This window comes from Bactrocera dorsalis, chromosome 5 (assembly GCF_023373825.1).
Source record: "Bactrocera dorsalis isolate Fly_Bdor chromosome 5, ASM2337382v1, whole genome shotgun sequence".
Lineage (NCBI taxonomy): Eukaryota > Metazoa > Arthropoda > Insecta > Diptera > Tephritidae > Bactrocera > Bactrocera dorsalis.
This window is the reverse complement of record NC_064307.1, coordinates 46,409,159-46,432,378: the sequence shown is the minus strand read 5'-3', so window position 1 is coordinate 46,432,378 and position 23,220 is coordinate 46,409,159. Positions and strand designations below refer to the sequence as shown.

The 23,220-nt window shown below is 39.0% G+C and overlaps 2 protein-coding genes across 2 annotated transcripts in view; one reads left to right on the top strand and one right to left on the bottom strand.

Annotated features, from left to right (window-relative positions):
• Positions 1-2,479: 2,479 nt before the first annotated feature.
• LOC105232886 (protein odr-4 homolog) lies at positions 2,480-11,530 on the bottom strand. The gene is made up of 5 exons (XM_011214776.3): positions 11,335-11,530; positions 5,727-5,919; positions 4,365-4,449; positions 4,191-4,313; positions 2,480-3,551 (listed from the first exon to the last, which is right to left on the bottom strand). Exons 1-5 carry the CDS (start codon positions 11,425-11,427, stop codon positions 2,681-2,683), a joined length of 1,365 nt encoding a protein of 454 aa, XP_011213078.2. The 5' UTR covers positions 11,428-11,530; the 3' UTR covers positions 2,480-2,680.
• Positions 7,960-23,220, top strand: part of LOC105233992 (UDP-glucose 4-epimerase) — a 199,652-nt gene continuing 184,391 nt past the window's right edge. The window contains exon 1 of the mRNA XM_049458455.1: positions 7,960-7,965. The gene's annotated coding sequence lies outside the window, so the exon portion shown is untranslated. The remainder of the gene's footprint in view (positions 7,966-23,220) is intronic.

Here is a 23,220-nt window from a genome sequence, read left to right as displayed (position 1 = left end):
CCTCCGTGGGTATAGCTAAATGACCTGCGGCCTACATGGTCTGTAAGAAATCCTAACAATGCTCTTGGCTCCGGATTTGACTCGGACTATAATATCAAAAAAAAGAAAATAATAACATTTGAAAGGGCAGTTACCGCGCGGTAGGTATGGTAAGGAAGTTAGCCGAACTCTGCCGCCAGGAACGTAGGAAAGGTTGAGGAACCTATGCAAGGTTCATGTAAAAGCTCGCGGCTGGGGTCGAGAAGACCAAACCATTCTAGCCTTTAAAAACGTATGGCCGGAGGCGATTATTAGAGCTCTTGATATGTTTTAGGTCGAAGTTAATCCCAACATATCAGAATAGTCTGCTTTCCGATAGAATGTTCGTGGAAGTGTGGGAATACTGGATACTAATGGTGAACTACCTTTTGAGAAATTTGAGAAAGAGGCGATCAGGAGGTTACCTACGCGGACGATGTAGGTCTTCTAGTAAAAGGAAAGTACCTAAACACCGTTTGTGATATCTTGAGCTGAGCTAGTTTTACTTACTAGGAGGTAAAAAATCAGTAATGTTATTTTTCCCTCGTTGTCAGCTAAGCAGTTTGAGCGCGCTCAAAGAACGGCTTTTATCGACATCTTAGTGCACTAAGAACATCAACAATGGCAGTCAATGCTATTCTACATATGGGATCTGAAGATATAGCTTGTAGGTGCTTTCGGCGAATGCTGATATCAGAATTAGGCATGTTGGGTATATGATTCTATACTACTTCGATTGCATTCATTACAATCTGGATAACTGCATCGCGGAACTTTCTTCTGGCGATTCCTTCTCTACTCACACATATGCGACGGATTTGTGAGCGGGTCTAAGCTCTTGGGAAAAAAGGTGCAATGTAGTTTTTCACTGATGGATTGAAGATGAAGGTACCCGGTCACAGCGGAATCGTCGGGAACTGTAAAGCTAATGAATCTACTAGGAAGAGCACCTTTATCCCATTGTCAGATTGGAAGCTACTCGGTTTTTCAGTAACCTATTGTGTTATAGTTCTAAATCTATGGACCTCCAGTGAGCTCAGCAAACGTTTGCCAACAACTAGAACTTGTGCGGCTGCGATATTTTTTTTTTAGCCTTAACGCTGTAAGCGGTTTAGATAGTTTAAAAAAATGTTTGCTTCGAGCAACGTGAGCAATACAAAAGGTGTCCATTTCGAATAAAATTCTGTACATCGCCATTTAATATGTGCATTATTAAATAAAATTCAGTTAATTTCTTTTAACAGAAGTTACGGCAGGACTATGTATACATATGTTTTAAGATGATGTGACCTATTCACATAGAACTTTTGCTCATTGCGTTCACACATGTGATACAAGCCCGACAACTTGATTGGGACAATTTTCTGCATTCTTTTTGTACTGATTTTTTATTAACGAATTTTTTAAAATATTTATATTAAATAATGTATAAGCAACGCAAATGGCTCTGGTAGTGAACGAGGTCAAGACGAAATACCTGCTCTCATCAAACAAACCGTCGTCGCACTCGCGACTTGGCTCTCACGTCACTGTTGACAGTCATAACTTTGAAGTTGTAGATAATTTCGTCTATCTTGGAACCAGCGTAAACACCACCAACAATGTCAGCCTGGAAATCCAACGCAGGATTACTCTTGCCAACAGGTGCTACTTCGGACTGAGTAGGCAATTGAAAAGTAAAGTCCTCTCTCGACGAACAAAAACCAAACTCTATAAGTCGCTCATAATTCCCGTCCTGCTATATGGTGCAGAGGCTTGGACGATGACAACAACCGATGAGTCGACGTTGCGAGTTTTCGAGAGAAAAGTTCTGCGAAAGATTTATGGTCCTTTGCGCGTTGGCCACGGCGAATATCGCATTCGATGGAACGATGAGCTGTACGAGATATACGACGACATTGACATAGTTCAGCGAATTAAAAGACAGCGGCTACGCTGGCTAGGTCATGTTGTCCGGATGGATGAAAACACTCCAGCTCTGAAAGTATTCGACGCAGTACCCGCCGCGGGAAGCAGAGGAAGAGGAAGACCTCCACTCCGTTGGAAGGACCAAGTGGAGAAGGACCTGGCCTCGCTTGGAATATCCACTTGGCGCCACGTAGCGAAGAGAAGAAACGACTGGCGCGCTGTTGTTGACTCGGCTATAATCGCGTAAGCGGTGTCTACGCCAGTAAAAAAGAAGATATTTGCATATTACTTACAAAAACGGAAAATAAAATTAAAATTTCAATATGTATGTACATATGTTTGTATATGCCTTATTCTCTTCACATCGGATCTAATTACCACTCAAACATCTTACAAGCAATAAAGTCTGTTGAGTCTGCTAGGGACGTAATATGCTTTTAAGCTTTTCAAAGGAAGAGTCTCTAAAATGTGAATTGTTTGCTGATAAAGCAACTTGTAAACACTAAACTTATTAAAATTGATTTATACCAAAGAAGGTATTAGACAATAGATATACGAGAAAATATGTTTTTTTTATTAAACATTTTTCAAATTGATTAAATTACAAACTTTCTTTTGTTTAAAAGACGTGATATAATGTACAAGTTTTTTAAATAAATAAAACTGAATATTAAACAAACAAACAAAGTTTTTAATGCGCTTTATATATAAAACCTTTTGTTATTTAGAGAATTATCATTAGGTACAAGTCTAATTAAGGAAAGAAATAGTGCAACCAAATAGAACATAAGAGCACTAACAGAGAGATGGTTATACCTAATATGTACATGGAACGTGTTAAGTATTTTTCTGTGTTAACCATCGGTTGTGTAGAATTCTTTTGTACATTAGTTAACGATATATCACTAAATATTTCATCATCGGGCAAACCCTCTAAGTCTGCAACAATATTTTCTAAACTAATATCTAAATCAAGAACTTGTTTTGCTTGGGCCACGGCTACTGTTGGCGCTTCTCCACGAAATATATATTCTGAGAATTGTATTGGATTGATTGTTCCATCAGCGAATAAGTTAAAGAAAACACGTCGCGGAGGTTCACTTATAAATACAGAGTCGTTGCTAACATGAGGATCGGTTAATCCGTCACAATAAACTTGAATTCTGGCCGCTAATGAACGTAATATATCATTCTGTACATATCGCTTAACATCACCCAACGTGTTTTTATTGCTGCACCAAATTCTGGAAAATATAATGCCAGAAAGTCTAATTGTTCCATTGAATTTCCGTACTTTGACTGAGTGCTCATTATATTGATGACATTTTACTGGTAAAAATATAGTAGCTTTGTAGTTTTCATTTGCGACTTTCTTTCGATTGTTTGCTGCGAACCCATCCAGAGATAAGGATTCATCCACCCAAATATTTTCTATAAACATTTCACTTTCGGATAAACTTCGTTTCATTGCTAACAAAGCACGTTGAAATTGATTCTCTATATTAATTCTCTGGGAATCATCAAATATTGGAAATATTTCATCCAATTCGTAGCAACATTCAAAAGTATGCCAGTCTATAGGTTTATCTATGAACTGACAATTCATGGGTGCAAACGAGCCGCCCCTGAAAAAAAGAAATAATAATAATTAATTTCCTAGTAAGCATGTGCCACGAACATCAATAAAGTAATTGAACACAAAAAAATATATTTAAAACTTAATGTTGTTGTTTTCTCATATCTTACCGCCGGTTGGTAAAGTAAAAACTTGCATTGAGTGAAAACTATTTCATTTCATTCTACTTTTTCATTCTCCAATACCGGATGATAGCTTTAAATAACAGATCCGTTTTCACCAAGTTGTAGTTAGATTACCAACGAGCACCAAAATCTCCATAAGTATGGGAAGTTTTCCGAGCATATTCCAAGCAGAGATAAACCTCCAACGCAACGAACGTATCGTTATACTTAGCGACAGACAAGAGGCCCTTAAAAGCAGTCGTGTTTTATCCGATTTATTCAACAAATTCCCCCACTTCGGAGTAAGTACCGAAAAGATTTATCTTGAGTAAATGTGGTTGATATAACCAAGCAAAATGTTAAGATATGTACATATGTAGATTAAACCAACTTTAGGCCGGGCCACGCCCACTTTTTATACATTTTCAGCGCCGTATCGACAACCGTTAGGTGAACAAAGCTATTATATTCTATAGCAACATGTTGCGAAAGTTTAAAAAATAAACTTTGCTTATTGTACTTACGTCATATCATTCGTATAAGCTTGACAAATTGCTTTTTTGCTTGCTGCTGAATATGCCAGAAATATCAAAGCTGGATTCTGTTCATCAACAGAGGTACAGAAAACATTACCCTGAAAAAGTATACTGTAAAAATATTTATTTTTTTGATATCTTTACGATAGAAGGCTTTCTTACTTGTGCAACTCGTGCAACATTTTCTTTGCAGCAATATTTGTATTTTCATCACCAAAGTTCTGCTTCTCACTGGTAACAAAAACGCCTTTAAAATAAGAAACGAATCATTTAAAACATTGTTTTGTATAAAAAGTATGATACAAATGTATTTATTACTATAATGAACATAGTTTGCGATGATAGATACTATTTTTGTTTATAATTATAGACTATAAAGTCCTTCTTAAGAATACAAATAAATATTAAGGGATAGGAGTAGACAAAACTTTCAAACTTGTTTTTGCATTTTCTTAAAGTGCAATACTCGTATAAGGTGTGCAACTAACTTCCCGCTAGTTGACAATATATTGCTTCAGCTGTTAGTGGAGAATAATATCCATCATAGATATTTGAAACAGAAACTGCGTTTCCACATTAGTAACTATGTTTATGTGTCATACATACATTTTTGATTGTGCGAATATGTTGATTTTTTTCTTTCAGTCAAGGAAACCGGCGCCTGAAACACATTGTGAACTCTAAAAACTTTAGTGTTTAATCGCTTCAATCGGCGATTTCGATAATAACGATCGTCCGCGCAAAAGACGGCCAAAACCTTCGAAGACGGTAAATTGAAGGCATTGCTCGATCCGGATCCGTGTCAAATGGAAGAAAAGCTTGCTTCAACATTGGGAGTCACCCGCGAAGCCATTTCAAAGTGACTATATGCACTAGGAAAGATTCAAAAATGATCGAGCACTGCACGAAAAACGGTCTCAATACCAGTAGAGGCACGAAAAAGTGATTCGCGGCATGGGAACATTAAAAAAAAGTCTTGCCATTCTCTGATGTTATTTTAGCGGCAAAAAACTTTCCTGAAGTAATTTCGAGGAATGCAGCGAGTTAAGCGTTCTTGGCCGGATAAAATCGGGATCCGTTCCGGTTACTTTGACTCGATTGTCATGGGAAATGTGCTGCCATCCTCTCGTCTCCTTGGTCTGTCAGGAGGAAACTCTACTATTCCTACGGATGTAAACGTTGGCGAATGAAAATTTCACCAGGTAATCGCAAGCTTAACCCAGGCTGAAGGAATCACAGACCATCATCCCACCTGCGGGTTTATCGATCTTTAATAACGCAGAAAAATAATCATTATACCACCGCAGTTCGATAAAACATAATGCCTCGTGAATAGAAAAGGATATCGTACATTGTCTTTCCATAAATGTAGCTTTATCAAGGCAATACACTAACCTTCGGGTAGTTACACTATCAACTTTCCGTTTATTTGCTTATATAAAAATAATAAATGTAATAAAGCGCCCAACCAAGTCAAGTGTTTATGCTAAAAACATCATTCACATATGACCTTTTCTTACGTACCTTGTACATTAAATGAGCCAGGACACATTTTGCTGGCGGCAGTCCACTGGGTAGCTAAAGCTTGGGTGCTGATATCGGCTATGGAGGTTGGTCCTTGTAATAATTCATTCTCGTTGGCTTTTAGCAAGATTTCCATGTCCTCTTCACAGTTTTTTGCAAGATGAACTACTAAGAAGCTTTCCGATTTAACATTCTATAAATATAAAATTACAGAAAACATCTGAATATTAAGGATTGTTGAGAAAATCCATGCGGATTTGCTTAGTTGTCAGAATAGCAACCAAATTCGGATTTTCAAGGATCTTCCTGGATATGATTAGATTTTAGTCTTCAATAGCATTACAATCATATTTGGTATCTTATTAGCTTATAGATAGATTATAGGTAGATTGGGGCTGGAGGAAGTTAAGATCTAACCCTGCCTGCATAGGAAAGTCAAATTACGAATATTTTTAATTTTCTAACAATGTTTTTAATTTTTGGGCTATAGGCTCACATTTATTACAGTCATCGTTTTTTATCACTCCTACATAAACGTTTATGCGTGTGGGTGAACATCTGGAATTATCTATAGTGTAAAGAACGATCGCACCAGGTTGTTATTGTAGCGGTAGAATTATGCCGAATTGAAGCTCCGTTCAATTTGCCAAGGCATTAGCCAATGGGTTTGGATGTTCGCGAAGTTCAGAAATATATCTCATTCTGCTGCCCTCTATCTCCATCTTTATCATAGGAATATCAAGATCTTTATGAATGTTTTCATTACGTATGTAATGTATGGTGTACCCGTGATTCTAAGCATTTTAGATTGGAACCTTTGTATTATATCAATATTAGTAGCACAGGTCGTGCCCCACATCTGAATGTCATACATCCAAATCGGTTTCATGATTGCATTTTATACAGGACTTTGTTGTCTAGGCTAAGTTTAGAATTTTTGTTTAAAAGCCAATTTAAATTTGCTGCTCTTAACGTTATGTAAGTTATTTTACTCGCTGAATGTTTTCGCCACGTGAGCCTTCGATCCAGGTGAATCCCGAGATAAGTTATTTCCTTCGCTTGGGGTACTAGAACATTGTTTATTTTAACTGTCAGACAGGTTTCTGGTCTTAGCGAATATGTAACATGCCTGCATTTTTGCTCATTAATATTTATATGGCAGTTGGCTAGCCATTCTTCGACAAAAGTTAAATTCCGCTCTAATACTCTTGAAGCTCTGATGGGTCATTTGTTACGGCTTACTAGAGCTGTGTCATTCTCGAAAGTGGATGTCAATACGTTAGTAGTTGTTGGAATGTCTGCTGTATATATTACGTACAGAATTGGGCCTAGCACGCTACCATGAGGTACACCAGCCCTTATTACTCGTTCTTCTGCTATGACTCCAAAGTTTTATGCAATTCGTAAGTTAACGTTTTTAAATTTTCTTAAAAGGCCTTCATACCATACCTTATCGAACGCCTGAGCTACATCTAGAAAAATAACTGAACAGTACTCTCTGTACTCGAATGCTTTCCTGATTTGGTTCGTAATTCTATTTACTTGCTCTACAGTGCCATGTTTAGCACGAAAAAACCGAATTGGTGCGTTGGAAGTAGAGTAAACCTTGATAGTAACACTTTTTCAAATATTTTAGAAATACAGGGTAAGATACTTATTGGTCTCTAGGAAGATGGCTGTTAGGTCTTTACCAGGTTTATCTATCATGATGATCTGCGACTTTTTCCAAGAAATTGGATAGTATCTAAAATCAAGCATTGCATTAAAGAGCAAGGAGTGCAATTTTATAGCAATATGTCGTGTCGTGATGCCCTTTTCGGATTTAGTTCTTTTATGGTTTTAGCAACTTCCGAAGTAGAAGTCCTAATAGACACAAGCGACTCTTTAGCGGTATTGGGCATGGTTGGCAACTTGAAGTTGTTCTTTGGGAAATTGGGTTGAAATAAAATTTCTAGGTGATTTGCAAAGCAACTCACTTAACCCTCCTTTTCCTAATTATACGAACACGTCGAAATAATTCGAGAAACAATCTTGCAAACGATTTTATAAAGATAACTCACACATTGACCGACATTTTCGGCACAAGGACTGCTAGAATTACGAATGTCGTATTCGGAGACCGATTTCATATAATTTTGGCATTAAGAGGTTACATGGGCTTTCAGAACTTGAGCGCTCGAGGCTAGCTTGGCTAAGTGCGACGCCTTTAAACGCGTTTTTCTCGAAACTGTGTTTTTAAGTTGGTTAGCAAGATTTCTCGAGAACTACTTAACCGATCTTTATGAAATTTTACACAAGTCTTTGAAATACAATTCTTAAAGACTTGGAAGAAGAATTTTTCGATTACAACAATTTGAAAATAAATGTCGCGAATTTTTCACTGAAATTTTTTTTTTGTAAAAAGGTGTGCAAAAATAAATTAATTTTTTTTTTTTTGACCAAGTTCGAAGTAAATGTTTTAACTAAAACACGTATTTTTTCACTTTAGGCGATCCTGTAAGGAATCATCTAACCAACGCGGGCATACTCGAACGGTCACCGGAAATGGTGTCGTAAAGGCAGACTTTTTCGGCGAACTTATTTCTTAAATATGGATTAAGCAATTTTTTTCGGACCTTTTGTACATTCTTGAGCACGCTTTTGATCATTTTTTCATGCAGAAAAAAAAAACAATTTGCGGTGTTCATTACTCGGCTGAATAATTTTTTTCTCTGATAACTTTTTTTTTTATTTAAAGTGTAAAATGTTATTTTCCACCAAAAATTCCCCCATTTCGCCTTTAATAAAAAAATACTAAACGTTGGGGCCGTATTTTATATGTTAAAAATGTATACAAAGTTTTAAATGAGTCGGTCAACTAGTTTTGAAATGACAGTGAACACGGACTTTGAAAAATTAGATTTGGGACTTAGATTTGGGAATAAAAAATGCTCACAAAATATTTAATTTTTTATATGAGAAAACAATTGTAACCCCTTGACAGGATATTCTTGTTCAGAGGGTCGAATTTCGAGCGTTGTTTTGGCAATTGGTAAAAAAAAGTATTCGCTATTTTTACTATAATTTTTTTACTATTTAAAAATGTTTATTGAGTTATGCGCCCTTGAAGTAGAGAGGGAAAAAGGCTTTGTCTTCGATGCCATGATTTCTACCCTTGTGGGCATCTGAAAAATAAAATAATGATGGATTCTGAATTAGAAGAATGTCGCTATCTCCGCAAGTTGGAGATTTTTTATAAAATACTACTTAAAAATAAAGGTCGATTTTCCACTAATTTGTGGCATTTGTAACGGAAAAAGTAGTTTCGAGAAAAACGCTGTCAAAGCTACTTTGGCGGCTCAAATCAGTTCAGTTGCAACGACACTAAAACGCCTATAACTTCGGAAATAAATTGAATTTTGGAAATCGCTCAGAGGGATATTTATGAATATCTCACCTATCGAATCATAAAATTCAGCCCTCAAGAGGAAACATCCCCACATGGATTGAGGCTGACCGACTTCAACGGGGCCCGAAATATTGTTATCTGGAGTACTAGATTCCAGCGTAGAAAAATTCATCAATTTCAAAAATTACATTTTACACTCGTAGTACACATCATGTGTGTGGTAAAAATTATGACGAAATGGAGCGCTGCCATGTGTTAATAAGGAAATTCGCTGAAATTACTTTTTTCCCAAAAATTCCTCTATTCATGCTTCTTTATTTAATTTAATAAACAAATAAGTAATATTATATACTGATATTATCTAACAATATTATATATATTGTCACCTAATATACAAAACAACGTATTGTCAAAAATAAATATAACACAAAAAAAGAACCCCGGGAAAAAAACAAAACAAAAAAAATCGTTAAAAATCCAACATATTTGCTGCTTAGGATGTAGCAACGCTCGTTTTCCTCATAATTGGAAACAATCTAACCTTTTCAACGATGAGTGTGCTAAGTGATTTTTATACTCTCGCAACAAAGTTGCTAAAGAGAGTATTATAGTTTTGTTCACATAACGGTTGTTTGTAAGTCCTAAAACTAAAAGAGTCAGATATAGGGTTATATATACCAAAGTGATCAGGGTGACGAGTAGAGTTGAAATCCGGATGTCTGTCTGTCCGTCCGTCCGTCTGTCCGTCCGTCCGTCTGTCCGTCCGTCCGTCCGTCCGTGCAAGCTGTAACTTGAGTAAAAATTGAGATATCATGATGAAACTTGGTACACGTATTTCTTGGCTCCATAAGAAGGTCAAGTTCGAAGATGGGCAAAATCGGCCCACTGCCACGCCCACAAAATGGCGGAAACCGAAAACCTATAAAGTGTCATAACTAAGCCATAAATAAAGATATTAAAGTGAAATTTGGCACAAAGTATCGCATTAGGGAGGGGCATATTTTGACGGAATTTTTTTGGAAAAGTGGGCGTGGCCCCGCCCCTTACTAAGTTTTTTGTACATATCTCGGAAACTACTATAGCTATGTCAACCAAACTCTAAAGAATCGTTTCCTTGAGGCATTTCCATATACAGTTCAAAATGGAAGAAATCGGATAATAACCACGCCCACCTCCCATACAAAGGTTATGTTGAAAATCACTAAAAGTGCGTTAACCGACTAACGAAAAACGTCAGAAACACAAAATTTTACACAAAAAATGGCAGAAGGAAGCTGCACCCAGGCTTTTTTTAAAATTTGAAAATGGGCGTGGCGTCGCCCACGTCTGGACCAAAAACCATATCTCAGGAACGACTCGACCGATTTCACTGAACTTCGGTATATAATATTTCCTTAACACCCTGATGACGTATACTAAATATGGGCGAAATCGGTTCACAACCACGCCTTCTTCCCATATAACGCTATTTTGAATTCCATCTGATGCCTTCTCTGTATAATATATACATTAGGAACCAATGATGATAGCGGAATAAAACTTTACACAAATACGATATTTGAGCTGAGGTATCCCTTGTGGAAAAATTGTCGTGATCGGACTATAGCTTTTCAAGGTCCCTGATATCGAACACGAAGAACACAGTGCCTAACCTAACCTAACCTAATTTTTCACCAAAAATATCGGCAAATCTCTCAGAATTTAATTCTAATTAATTTTACAGCAAAATAAAAAAATATGTAAATGACGGATAATGAAATCTCGATTATCACTTTATCATGCGAGACTATAAAATGTTCGGTGACACCCGAACTTAGCCCTTCCTTACTTGTTAAATTAATAAATTTCAGTAAAATATAGCAAAATAAAAGTGAAATGTGAACTTATTTCAATGTTTAGAATGTATATATAAATGTACAGAGTGAAAGACATGAATAAATTTAGTGGAGCATAGAGAAATACCATGTGTTTCCAAAAGTTATTTTTATATATTATTATTTTTGGATATTCCTCTGGAGAAGCTCCCCTATCCACAAATGCCCAATTAATATGGAAATTCGGTTTTTTACCTCTCCGCCAAAGTAATCGGAATCGTGCCAAACTAAACGTTTGCGGTACCTATAACTATATATATTTATTAATCAGGAGGACTTCCTCTTTCCAACGGTACCTTCCAATTGGGGCGCCAAAGAAATCGGAATTGTGCCAAGTTTAATTTACCTGTCCTATGATAACGCCATAATTAAGACCACTGTCGCCACTGCACTTCTCCAAATATCCAACATCTAGTTTACTTAACAAAACAGATGCCATTATTATGTAGACGTGGTACACAATTAATAATATCAACAACAACTAAATCGAATGTCAGATTCAACAAATAATGTAGAAATTACCTTTGGTAAAATGTCGATAATATAATCGATAAATATACGCTAAGTCGGTATATCGACACGCAACAGTTGATGGTATACTAACTGTAATGCTATATGTATTGCCAGTGGAGACTCCAAATTACTTAAGGAATTCAATATATGCCATTCACAATTACAAATTAGTGTAACATATATTATATTAGATGTCCTCGTAAAGATATAGGCTGACATCACCGCCGTCCAAGAAATGCGATGTACGGGACAAGGACAGAGACGAGTAGGTCCTTGTGACACTTACTACAGTGGCCATATAAAGGAGCGCAAGTTTGGTGCTGGATTCGTGGTGGGAAAGAGACTCCGTCGCCGAGTACTATCATTCACTCCGGAGAATGAACGTCTAGCCACAATCCGCATCAAAGCGAGGTTCTTCAACATATCGCTGATTTGCGACCACGCCACGACGGAAGCGAAGGACGATGGGACCAAAGATGTCTTCTATGAGCGCTTGGAGCGTACCTTTGAGAGCTGCCCCCGCTACGATGTCAAAATCGTGTTTGGCGACTGATTGGTTGGGCAAAGAAGGTATCTTCGGCACAACTGTCGGATAATTCAGCCTCCATGACGAAACATCCGCAAATGGGTTTAAGCTGATGGACATCGCTGGGGCCCGAAATATGGTTATCTGTAGTACTAGATTCCAGCATAAGAAGATACATCAAGCTACCTGGCTGTCTCCGGATCGAAAAAACATCAACCAGATCTATCATGTTGTGGTAGACGGAAGACACGCCTCCAGTGTTTTAGACGTGCGTACGCACCGAAGTCCTAACATAGACTCGGACCACTATCTTGTTGCAGCCAAAATTCGCACCTGGCTCTGTGCAACAAAAAACGCACGTCAACAAAACCAGGAAGGTTCGACGTCGAGAAGCTGCAATCACAACAGACAGCCGAACGATTTTCTACTCGGCTTGCACTCCTCCTCTTTGAGAGCACTCGTCAATATCTCGGTATAAGGGAACTGTGGGCCTGATTTTCAAACTCCTTACGTACAGCTGCAACCGAAACGATTGGATTTCGGAAATTGCAAACGAACAGCTGGTACGATGAGGAGTGCCGTGTCGCTGCAGAGAGAAAACAGACTGCCTGCCTCGCAACGTTACAAACATATGCGGGATGGAATAGATACCTAGAGTTAAAGAGAGAAGCAAGTCGCATTTGTAAGCAGAAAAAGAAAGAGGCCGAAATGCGTAAAGAGCTTGATAAGCTGGCCGACAGTGGTAATGCTCGAAAATTCTACGAAAAGATGCGGCGGCTTACAGAAGGTTTCAAGACCGGAGCATACTCTTGTAGAACCCCCCAAAGGTGATCTAGCCACCGATGCTCAGAGCATACTTAAATTATGGAGGGAACACTTCTCCAGCCTGCTGAATGGCAGTGAACGCACAACACCAGGAAAAGGCGAACCCGATACCACAATCGATGACGATGGAGCAGACGTTCCCGCCTGAAAAACAACAAAACGGAAGGGGCCGATGGATTGCCGGCCGAGCTATTCAAACACGGCGGCGAAGAGCTGATAAGGTGCATGCATCATCTTCTTTGCAAAATATGGTCGGACGAAAGTATCCCCAACGATTGGAGTTTAAGTGTGCTATGCCCAATTCATAAAAAAGGTGACACCACAGTCTGCGTCAACTACCGTGGGATTAGCCTCCTCAACATCGCATATAAGGTTCTGTCGAGCGTATTGCGTGAAAGATTAAAGCCCACCGTCTACAAACTGATTGGACCTTATCAGTGTGGCTTTAGATCTGGAAAATCAACAACCGACCGGATATTCACCATGCGCCAAATCTTGGAAAAGACCCGTGAAAGGAGAATCGACACCCACCACCTCTTCGTCGATTTCAAAGCTGCTTTCGACAGCACGAAAAGAAGCTCCCTTTATGCCGCGATGTCTGAATTTGGTATCCCCGCAAAACTAATACGGCTGTGTAAACTGACGTTGAGCTATACCAAAAGGTCCGTATGGATCGAGAAGGACGTTTCCGATCCGTTGGATACCAAACGAGGTTTCAGACAAGGCGACTCCCTTTCGTGCGACTTCTTCAATCTGCTGCTGGAGAAAATTATTCGAGCTGCAGAACTTAATCGAGCAGTTACAATGTTCTACAAGAGTGTACAGCTGCTGGCGTATGCCGATGATACAATATTATTATCATCTGCCTCAACAACCGCACCGTTAGTTCTGCTATCTCCAGACTGAACAAGGAAGCAACGCAAATGGGTCTGGCAGTGAACGAGGGCAAGACGAAATATCTCCTGTCATCAAACAAACCGTCGTCGCACTCGCGACTTGGCACTCACTGATATCAGTCATAACTTTGAACTTGTAGATAATTTCGTCTATCTTAGAACCAACGTAAACACCACGAACAATGTCAGCCTGGAAATCCAACGCAAGATTACTCTTGCCAACAGGTGCTACTTCGGACTGAGTAGGCAATTGAAAAGTAAAGTCCTCTCTCGACGAACAAAAGCCAAACTCTATAAGTCGCTCATAATTCCCGTTGTTGTTGTTGTTGTTGTTTTAACGGATATGCTAATCCCCGTTAGGGTGGTAAGGGTCATCTGTGTTGTCGTCGACGTCATCTAACGGAAAACCCAGGAAACGTGCTGTTTTTACGGGATCGGTCCACAAGGAGAAGGGTGTTAGATGAGTGTAGTTTGTAGGGCATGCAAAGAGATGACAAATGTCATGCGGATACTCATTACTCGCAGACATATATTGGATATGTCGTTTTCTATTCTGGATAAGTAGGAGTTTAACCTGCTACAGAACGAAGCTGCGCAAGCGTCACTCTCATTTCTCGCGGCAACTCGAGCTCTTGGTCTGCGATGGGTGGTGGTTTGACTCCGAGTACGCCATTCACTGGAAGGGAGTCGGTGAAGGTGTTGATGGCTCTACTGTGAATGGCGGTCAGCGCTTGTCGGAAGATTATTGCGTCAGAAGTCTAGTCGGCGTATACACTATGTAGGTGTTCAATAGCAGATATCAGGAGGCATCCTGTGCGTATTATCTGCGTTCCACTGCTTCCAGGCGACCATATTTTTGCGGCGTAGTTGAGAAGCGGCCAGCCAATTGCCTTGTAAGTTGCCAACAACGTTTCTTTGTCCTTTTCCCATGGCGATAATCGTGCTCGTATGGGAAGTGAAGGAGCATAGACTATCAAAAGTTACACCTAACATCTTAGAATTATTGACAGTCGGAATCTTGCCGCCATCGACTACAATATTAAGGTCAAGTCTGTACTCCGTCATCATCGTTTGTAAATATGGTCGCTGTGGATTTGGTGGGGGAGAGGATTGACTTCCGTGCAGAGAAAAAGCGAGAAAGGTCGGAGAGATAGCTGTTTGCCTTTGAAACTCCCTCTCATGGCTGAGGGAGTTTGGAAATGTAGAAGTTAAACAATAGCGATGAGAAGCCACCATCTTACGAAACCCCCTGTTTAATACTTCTCAATTTTAAATTTTTTTCTTGAAACAGTACGGATGATTGACGGGCGCTCAGATAGTTCATGGTCCACCTCTTCAGTACTGAAGGGAGCGTAGTTTTTTCAATGTCCTGCAGTAGCGTTGTGTGACTGACTGTGTTAAAGGGTGTTGACAATTCCAACGCTACGAGGATCGTCTGCACATTGGGCTATCTATTTGGGCGTTTGTCCAACTTCTCTTAAGTTAGAGTATTGGTAGTCGTGGAATATGTCCCTTTACAACCGGGTGAAGGCTTGGTATTCGCATAGCAAATTAAGTGATGGTTAAAATCAAGGATAAACTCCAAATCCTCTGTTGAAGTAGTTTTCATTGCTTCCGTAATTCTCAGCAAACAAGGTTTCATACATGTGGGGTCGTAAGACCCACTTTGGGGCTAGGGTTCATCTGCACGACTTTCAGATTCAAATGGGTTTGAAAGCCTGGCTAAAATCACTAAAAATATGAAATCTTTTTTTCCGAAAACTAAATTTGTAGAAAAAAGTAAAGTAGTGAAGGATGGAATCATGCAAGTGAGGAAAGTTCTTTGATCGCCATTCACTCTGCAATGGCCAGAAACAATTCTTTTACGTAAGACTCAAGCACCTTAGACCAAGCATGCTCTCGGTAGCCAAAACACATCCGTTTGAAGGCGAGCTAAAGTGAGAAGGCGAACCATCCCTTCTTAGGGTTATGTGCTATGGTTTTAAAACCTTCTGTTAGTCAATGAATCTTTTCGTAGTATTTTTGAGCAATATTCCTGTCAGCCAGCCTGTTAAGCCTCTCCCTTTTTCTGTCTGCATTTGCGTCTCGCTTTCCTGTTCAACTATCGGTATCTATTCCACCCCGCACGTGTTGTGGCCGATTGTAACGTTGCGAGGTAGGTAGTCTGTTTTCTCTCCGCTGCGATACGGCACTACTCATCATTTCTGAAAACCAATGGTTTCGGTTGTAGCTGTACGTAAGGAGCTTAAAATGCTGTTCCACAGTTCCTTTATACCGAGTTGTTGACGAGCGCTCTCAGAGAGCAGAAGTGGAAGTCGAGTAGAGAGAAAATCGTTCGGCTGTCAGCTGTGATTGAAGCTTCTCAACGTAGAAGCTTCCTTGTGTTTATTGACATGCGTTTTTTGCTATATAGAGGCGATCGTGAATCTTGACTGCAGCAAGATAGTCGGTCCGAGTTGATGTAAGGACCTCGGAGCGTATGTACGTCTAGAACACTATAGAAGTGTCTTCCGTCTATCACAACATGATCGATCCGGTTGGAGGCTTTTCGATCCGGAGACAGCCTAATAACTAGATTGGTGAATTTTTCTATGCTGGTATCTAGTACTACAGATAACCATATTTCGGGTCCCAGCGAAGTCGATCAGCCTCGATCTATTTGAGGAAGTTTCATCGGGGAGGCTGAATTTACAGACCGTAGTGCCGAATATACCTTTTTTGCCCCACCCACGCGTTAAAGTCGACAAGCACGATTGTGATATCGTGGCGGGGGAGGCTTTTTGTTTTTTTTTTCATGGAGCGCGTTTTTTACGTGGCGGCTCCCAAACCCAGCGCACAACCTTGTGGAGGGGATGTTTCGTCTTCTCACTTTAGCTCACCTTTAAACGGATATTCTTTGGCTACCCATATGTAAAAGAATAATTTCTGGCCACTACCATATGAATGGCAATCAGACAACTTTCCTCACTTGCGTAAACTTGGTTAAAAGAGTTGAAAAATTATGACCAAAAATTGCCTAAAACTGTTCAAGACCCTAGGTAACAAATATGTGAAGACCAGTGCTTGTAGTTGACATTTTGCCGAAAGTAGGCTCAATTAGGAGTGAATGCGCCATATTGATATTGTAGGTCCTTGTACTTTTGCTATCTCGTTTCATGGTTACGCTCAAACCATTTGGTACTGTCGATGAAACTACTTACGTCCGTTATGCTTTTTGTTCAAGGTTTGGTGTCTAATACATATTATTTTGCATGTCTATAATATTTTGCATGATATGATTGATTTACATCTGCTCTGAACTATTTACAGCCTGTTCATTCATATATATGGTTCTTTTCTACAGGCCTTCTCTATAACAAGCACTTCCGCTTCGAAGATTCTGGGTAAGTTTGGTAGACGGATATAAACCGAGATCTCAAGATCATTGGATCCTGCCCCTACTCCTCTCCTACTAACCCTCTTCTCTATTCACGTCTAGAGGATATCCTTACCCTAAAGTGACTATTGAAATCTAACCCTGGGATGACATTGTCTAATTTGCCTAGATTAAGCAGGTTCAGGATGTCGTTTTGTTCATATCAGTTCGCTTACCAAATTTCCAATTCTTTTATCCTGAAGGCCGAACTTACTGTTACTTTCAAAAGGCAATCATGTTGTCTAAAGCTCCTATTCTAGTTGCAGAACTAAATAGAGAAGATACAATCTTTTATAGATATACAGTTAATAACGAGGTATTGCACTGCGACCTAGGGTCTATTGTGCCCTCTCCTATATCACATATATTCGGAGGTGATGTGATCCCTGTCCATGTAGATAGAACCCAGGGCCCTGAGCCTGCTTCTGCAAATTGCTGGAAAATCCGTCAGTTTGCGCCAGAGACTATGCCCATGTTGGACTTTGCTTCCTGTTATCAAACAAACAGTCGTCGGTGAACGATTATTACTATCATAAAATGGCAAAAGCGCACGAAAAGTTGCAATTGGAGAACAATTATTCTAATAATGAAACTGAATAATATGTAAACGTTGTTCTTGCGTATATCTTTCCATGATGAAATAGTAAACATTAAAAATGTACGAAAAAACACTTCGAAATAATATCATCGTGTATCTTTTCAAGCCTTGGAACTGTTTGTTCCTTTAGCTTTTACATCATTATGAGAGTGATCCCATTCATGCGGGCGCTTTAACTGTCTGCTTATGTAGTCCTGATTGAACTTTTGTGTTTGCAGGTAGTTGCACTCCTGTAAACATTGTCCAAGCACCACGTCGTCTTAGACAATATCTTAATTAGTCTGGCGGATTCTTTGCAGTCTTCTACTGATGTACAAAAGGACTACCCTTAACCTATTTTTGTTTTTTCTGACTGCTTTTAATCCGTTACTGATAGCACGTCTCTGTCAAAAGCCATGTATAGTGTGATAAAATCAGAACGAAGTTACTTCTCTCTTCTTCCACCCTCCCAGCATGGTGTTTGTTAGGCTATGCAATGCATTTCTAACTTTTTTGATGATATGATATGGTTTACCTTCATTTTGTTTGCAAACAAAGTTCAGCTTTTTGACCGCGTTCTCTTTTGGAGCAAACTGACGTCGTTCTATTGTCCGGCCAAGAAGAAGTTCGAATAGCAATTGCCCGCCTGAAGAACAACAAAGCGGCGGGGGCCGATTAGCTTCTTTGTAAAATATGGTCGGACGAAAGCATGCCCAACGATTAGAATTTAAGTATGCCATGCCCAATCCACACCATAACCCCACTATCTGCGCCAACTACCGCGGTATAAGCCTCCTCAACATCCCATATAAGGTTCTATCGAGCGTATTGTGTGAAAGATTTAAGCCCACCGTCAACAAACTGATTGGACCTTATCAGTGTGGCTTTAGACCTGGCAAATCAACAACCGACCAGATATTCACCATGCGCCAAATCTTGGAAAAGACCCGTGAAAGGAGAATCGACACACACCACCTCTTCGTCGATTTCAAAGCTGCTTTCGAACACACGAAAAAGAGCTGCCTTTATGGCGCGATGTCTGAATTTGGTATCCCCGCAAAATACGAGTGTGTATACTGACGTTAAACAATACTAAAAGCTCCGTCATGATCGGGAAGGACTTCTCGGAGCCGTTCGATGCCAAACGAGATTTCAGGCAAGGCGACTCCTGATTGTACGACTTCTTCAGACTGCTGCTGGAGAAAATAATTCGAGCTGCAGAACTTAATCGAGCAGGTACAATCTTCTATAAGAGTGTACAGCTGCTGTCGTATGCCGATGATATTGATATCATTGGCCTCAACAACTGCGTCGTTAGTTCTGCCTTCGCCACACTGGATAAAGAAGCAAAGCAAATGGATCTAACGGTGAACGAGAGCAAGACGAAATATCTCCTGTCATAAACAAACAGTCCTCGCACTCGCGACAGTCATAACTTTGAAGTCGTAGATAATTTCGTCTATCTTGGAACCAACATTAACAGCAACAACAATGTCCGCCTCCAAATCAAATGCAGAATAACTCTTGCCAACTGGTGCTACTTTGGACTGAGTAGGCAATTGAGAAGTAAAGTTCCCTCAAACTCTATAAGTTGCTCATTATTCCCGTCCCGCAGATGGCATGGTGCAGAGACATGGACGATGGCAAAGATTTTGCTAGAGATTTATGTTTTTTTGTGCGTTGGCCACGGCGAATATCGCGTTCGATGGAACGATAAGCTGTATGAGATATACAACGACATTGATATAGTTCAGAGAATTAAGAGACAGCGACTGCGCTGGCTAGGTCATGTTGTACGTTTGGACGAAAGCTCTCCAGCTCTGATAGTATTCGACGCAGTACCCGCCGGGGGAAGCAGAGGAAGACGAAGACCTCCACTCTGTTCAAAAGATCAGGTGGAGAAGGACCTGGCTTTGCTTGGTATTTCCATATAGCGCCACGTTGCGAAAAGAAGAAACGACTGGCGCGCTGTTGTTAACTCGGCTATAATCGCGTAAAAGTGTCTTCGCCAGTAAAGAAGAAGAAGAATTAAAAAAGTATAAAAGTAATATATTTTGTGTGAACAAACCGTGAACAGTAAAATAACGGAAGTAACTAAGTAACTTCGGAAAATATATAAATTTTTTTTAGTTGAGGCATTTCTACAAATATTCCAGCTTTTATTGGAATCATCTCTGAAAGCGATGGCAACATTAATATAGTTTTAAAATCGGCAATTGATTTCCATTAAATTCAGCTTTTAACCTTTCACGTCATGACAAAAAAGAGTATGTCTGCTTTATTGCAGTGACAAAGATTTTTTCATAACTCTGATTTATTTTTTGATCAATTTATGTCTGTTATTAAGTCATGGAAGTCTTCAGAGTTAATGAGACGTGGTATTTTTGGTTCAGATCCCAAAAGTATATTGGGTATTTGAGAAAAAAAGCAACCAGGGAGCGAAAGTTATTATATTAGGGATATAAGGTTTTAAACAGGGTTTGGATTCATACATATTCAGTGCTAAAGCACATCTTACTTTGAAAAAGTATACAGTTAATTTCATTAATAATCTTATGTTAGGGGAGGGTAATATTGATCACATTTTTCCCTTCTTCCGTATAAGGGCACATTATGATTGGGAAAAGATCCCATAGGAGTTTCAATAATATATCTCACAGTTTAACCGATCTTTTAGGTAAAATTTCAGGCACTGCGGACGATACATTTTATATCGTGTTTCCCTAAAAAGTTATAACCTAATTTCGACAATTTATAGATGTTGTTTGGCATATCTTGCATACACTTTTTATGCAAATTTTGGGTCCGATAACTTTATTGGTACTAGATTTAAGTAGTGTAAAGTAAGACAAGAAAGAACGTTAACTTCGGTTGCACCGAGGTAAATACTTCCAAGAACTTGATTCCGATGATTTAGTCTATATACTATAGTGATCCGATTTGATCAAACTCGGACATTGCATTATTTTCTTAGAAAATAATCCATGTCAAATTTCGTGAAGATATCTTTTAAAATGAAAAAAGTTTTTCATGCCAGGACTTAATCCCAATCGTTTGGTTTGTATGATAGCTGTATACTACAGTGGTCTGAACAATTTCCTCTTTTATTTTATTATCGCTTTAGACAATAATCTATGCCAAATTTTGTTAAATTAAAAAAAATCGATGCAAGCATTTGATTCCAATCGTTCAGTTAAGCTATACTGATACGATTTCGGCGGTTACGGCAAATGATCATTGGAGCAAAGAGAGGGTATAAACTTTCGACATCTCAGAAACTGAGGGACTAGTTCGTGTATACATAGACACATTTTGTGCGGTCTTCTACATTTATGTACTTCTGGGTGTTACAAACCTCGCGAATTCGAAATATATTTAAGTAGGGGTGGTTGTTGTCAGATTTGACTCATTTTCACCATCTGTTACAAAAATTTCAGGATGATATTAATCGCCAAGTAGTTCTTGAGATGTAACATTTCACTGAAAGGTGGGTGATGATGATTTTAGTAGTTCTCAATATAACCGTTGTATGGCGAGTGGTTGGGATTATCATTTTTCACGCCGTATAAGGAAGAGCTGGAGATTAGTCCCTCCATTGGTTTGGTTCGCCTAACGGTGTATCTAACACCAGAAAACTAATGTAGAGAGATATAGAGCAATGTATATATGTATAAATGATCAGTATGACGAGATGAGTTGAAATCCTGGTGACTGTCTGTTCGTGCAAGCTGTAACTTGAGATATCGTAATGAAACTTGGTATGCGCATTCTTTGGCAGAAAGCAAGAACAAGTTCCTAGATGAACGTAATCGGATCACTGCCACGCCAACAAAATGCCATTAACCGAAAACGTAAAAATATACCTTAACCAAGCACTACAATAAAATATAAAACTCTAATTTGGCACGTAAGGGATTGTGTAGTAGCAAGATGCACCTGTGGCAAAAATATTGAAAAAGTAGTTTAATTTACATATCTCCTAAACCATTGAGGCTAAAGCAACCAAATTCGTCCAACATAAATATTATTAAAAACTCCTACCGATAATGTGAAAATGGATAAAATCGGATGATAACCTTGCTCACTCCCCATATAAAAGTACTCTTAAAAATTACTAAAAGCGCGATAAATAAATAACAAAATACCCCAAAGACATCAATTTTACCTCCGAGATGATATGAGAAGGCTTTAAAGGAGCTAGGGTCAAAATTGGAATTGGAGAATTTTCCCGGACTTTGATTTTTGACAGTTGCAAGAGCATTCAATTGCATTCTTAATATCATGCCATAATTTTGCTTAGTATTTTTCATCTCGATTTTGGTTTGGAAATTAATTGTCCAAGTTAGTTTCCTTTTCTAATCTTTGACGAATAAGACCTAGTGTAAGAGAGCCAGTTCAAGTGCAATCCTCTATTACTACTGGTTTCTTCGGTGATTTAGTAAGAGTTGTGAAAAAATAGTAAGATAATCCGTGTAAAAAGTAAAGCTGTGTAAAAGATTTAACTAGGAGCAGGCGAAGAAGTTAAAATACTTCCACGTAACATAGAGAAGTACTCATAATAAACTAAACAGTCAATTTATTTTGTGCAAAAACCGACGGAATTATCAGATGTATTCAGTTGAAACAGCACAAAGTACAGTTTTCAAATCCATTATCACTGAAACATTTTGTGGTATATGAAATTGACGTGATCTGAATGTGAAAAGACCTAGCAGAGAATTGCACTAGCTCTACTAGCTCTTTTCGATATACACTTCGTATGCATCTTCAATAAAAACTTTACGATTCTCTGCAGGGAAGTTTTGAACAAAATACATACAGCATGTACATACATATGTATATGGTAGACATAAAAAATTCGCATAACTACTTAAATGTTAAGTAGGGGGCTTTGGATTTCGTCTCGATTAATAATGATTAATATGCGAAAAGGGATAATTGTCGTCATTCTAAAGTAATCGATGTAAACTTAGTGCATTGTGATACATATGCAATATACAAAAACATATACATATGTATACCAGGCTGCGCTGGCTAGGTCACGTCGTATGGACGAAAACCATCTAGCTCTGAAAGTATTCGACGCAGTGTTCACCGGGGGAAGCAGAGGAATAGGAAGACCTCCACTCCGTCGGAGAGATCAGGTGGACAAGGACAATTGGCGCCACGTTGCGAAAAGAAGAAAATCGCGGAAACGGTGTCGACGTCAGTAAAGAAGAAGTTACTATGAAACCGCAGGACGAGGAGAGTTAACCGTAAGTTCCAAAATGATTATATAAGGTATTTGACAGTTAGGGAAATGTATGAACCGGTTTCACCTTCATTTTGTTTCGATATCTTACAGATTGACCGATGTTTTCGGTATAATTTCAGAAGCATTGAGATATTTTTATTCGTTATTTGAGGGCTGGAAAGGTTTCAGTCCAATCTCTATACTTTATACAAGCAAGCAGTGGGTGTTCAATTCTTCAGATCATACT

What these genes read in the sequence shown, in the direction of transcription:
- LOC105232886 (XM_011214776.3), bottom strand. Translation starts at nt 11,427, where the DNA reads ATGGCATCTGTTTTGTTAAGTAAACTAGATGTTGGATATTTGGAGAAG. An exon ending in ATGGCGTTATCATAGGACAG is followed by an intron (nt 5,920 to 11,334) that starts GTAAATTAAACT and finishes TTATATTTATAG; the next exon opens with AATGTTAAATCGGAAAGCTT. An exon ending in GCTTATACGAATGATATGAC is followed by an intron (nt 3,552 to 4,190) that starts GTAAGTACAATA and finishes TCTTTTTTTCAG; the next exon opens with GGGCGGCTCGTTTGCACCCA.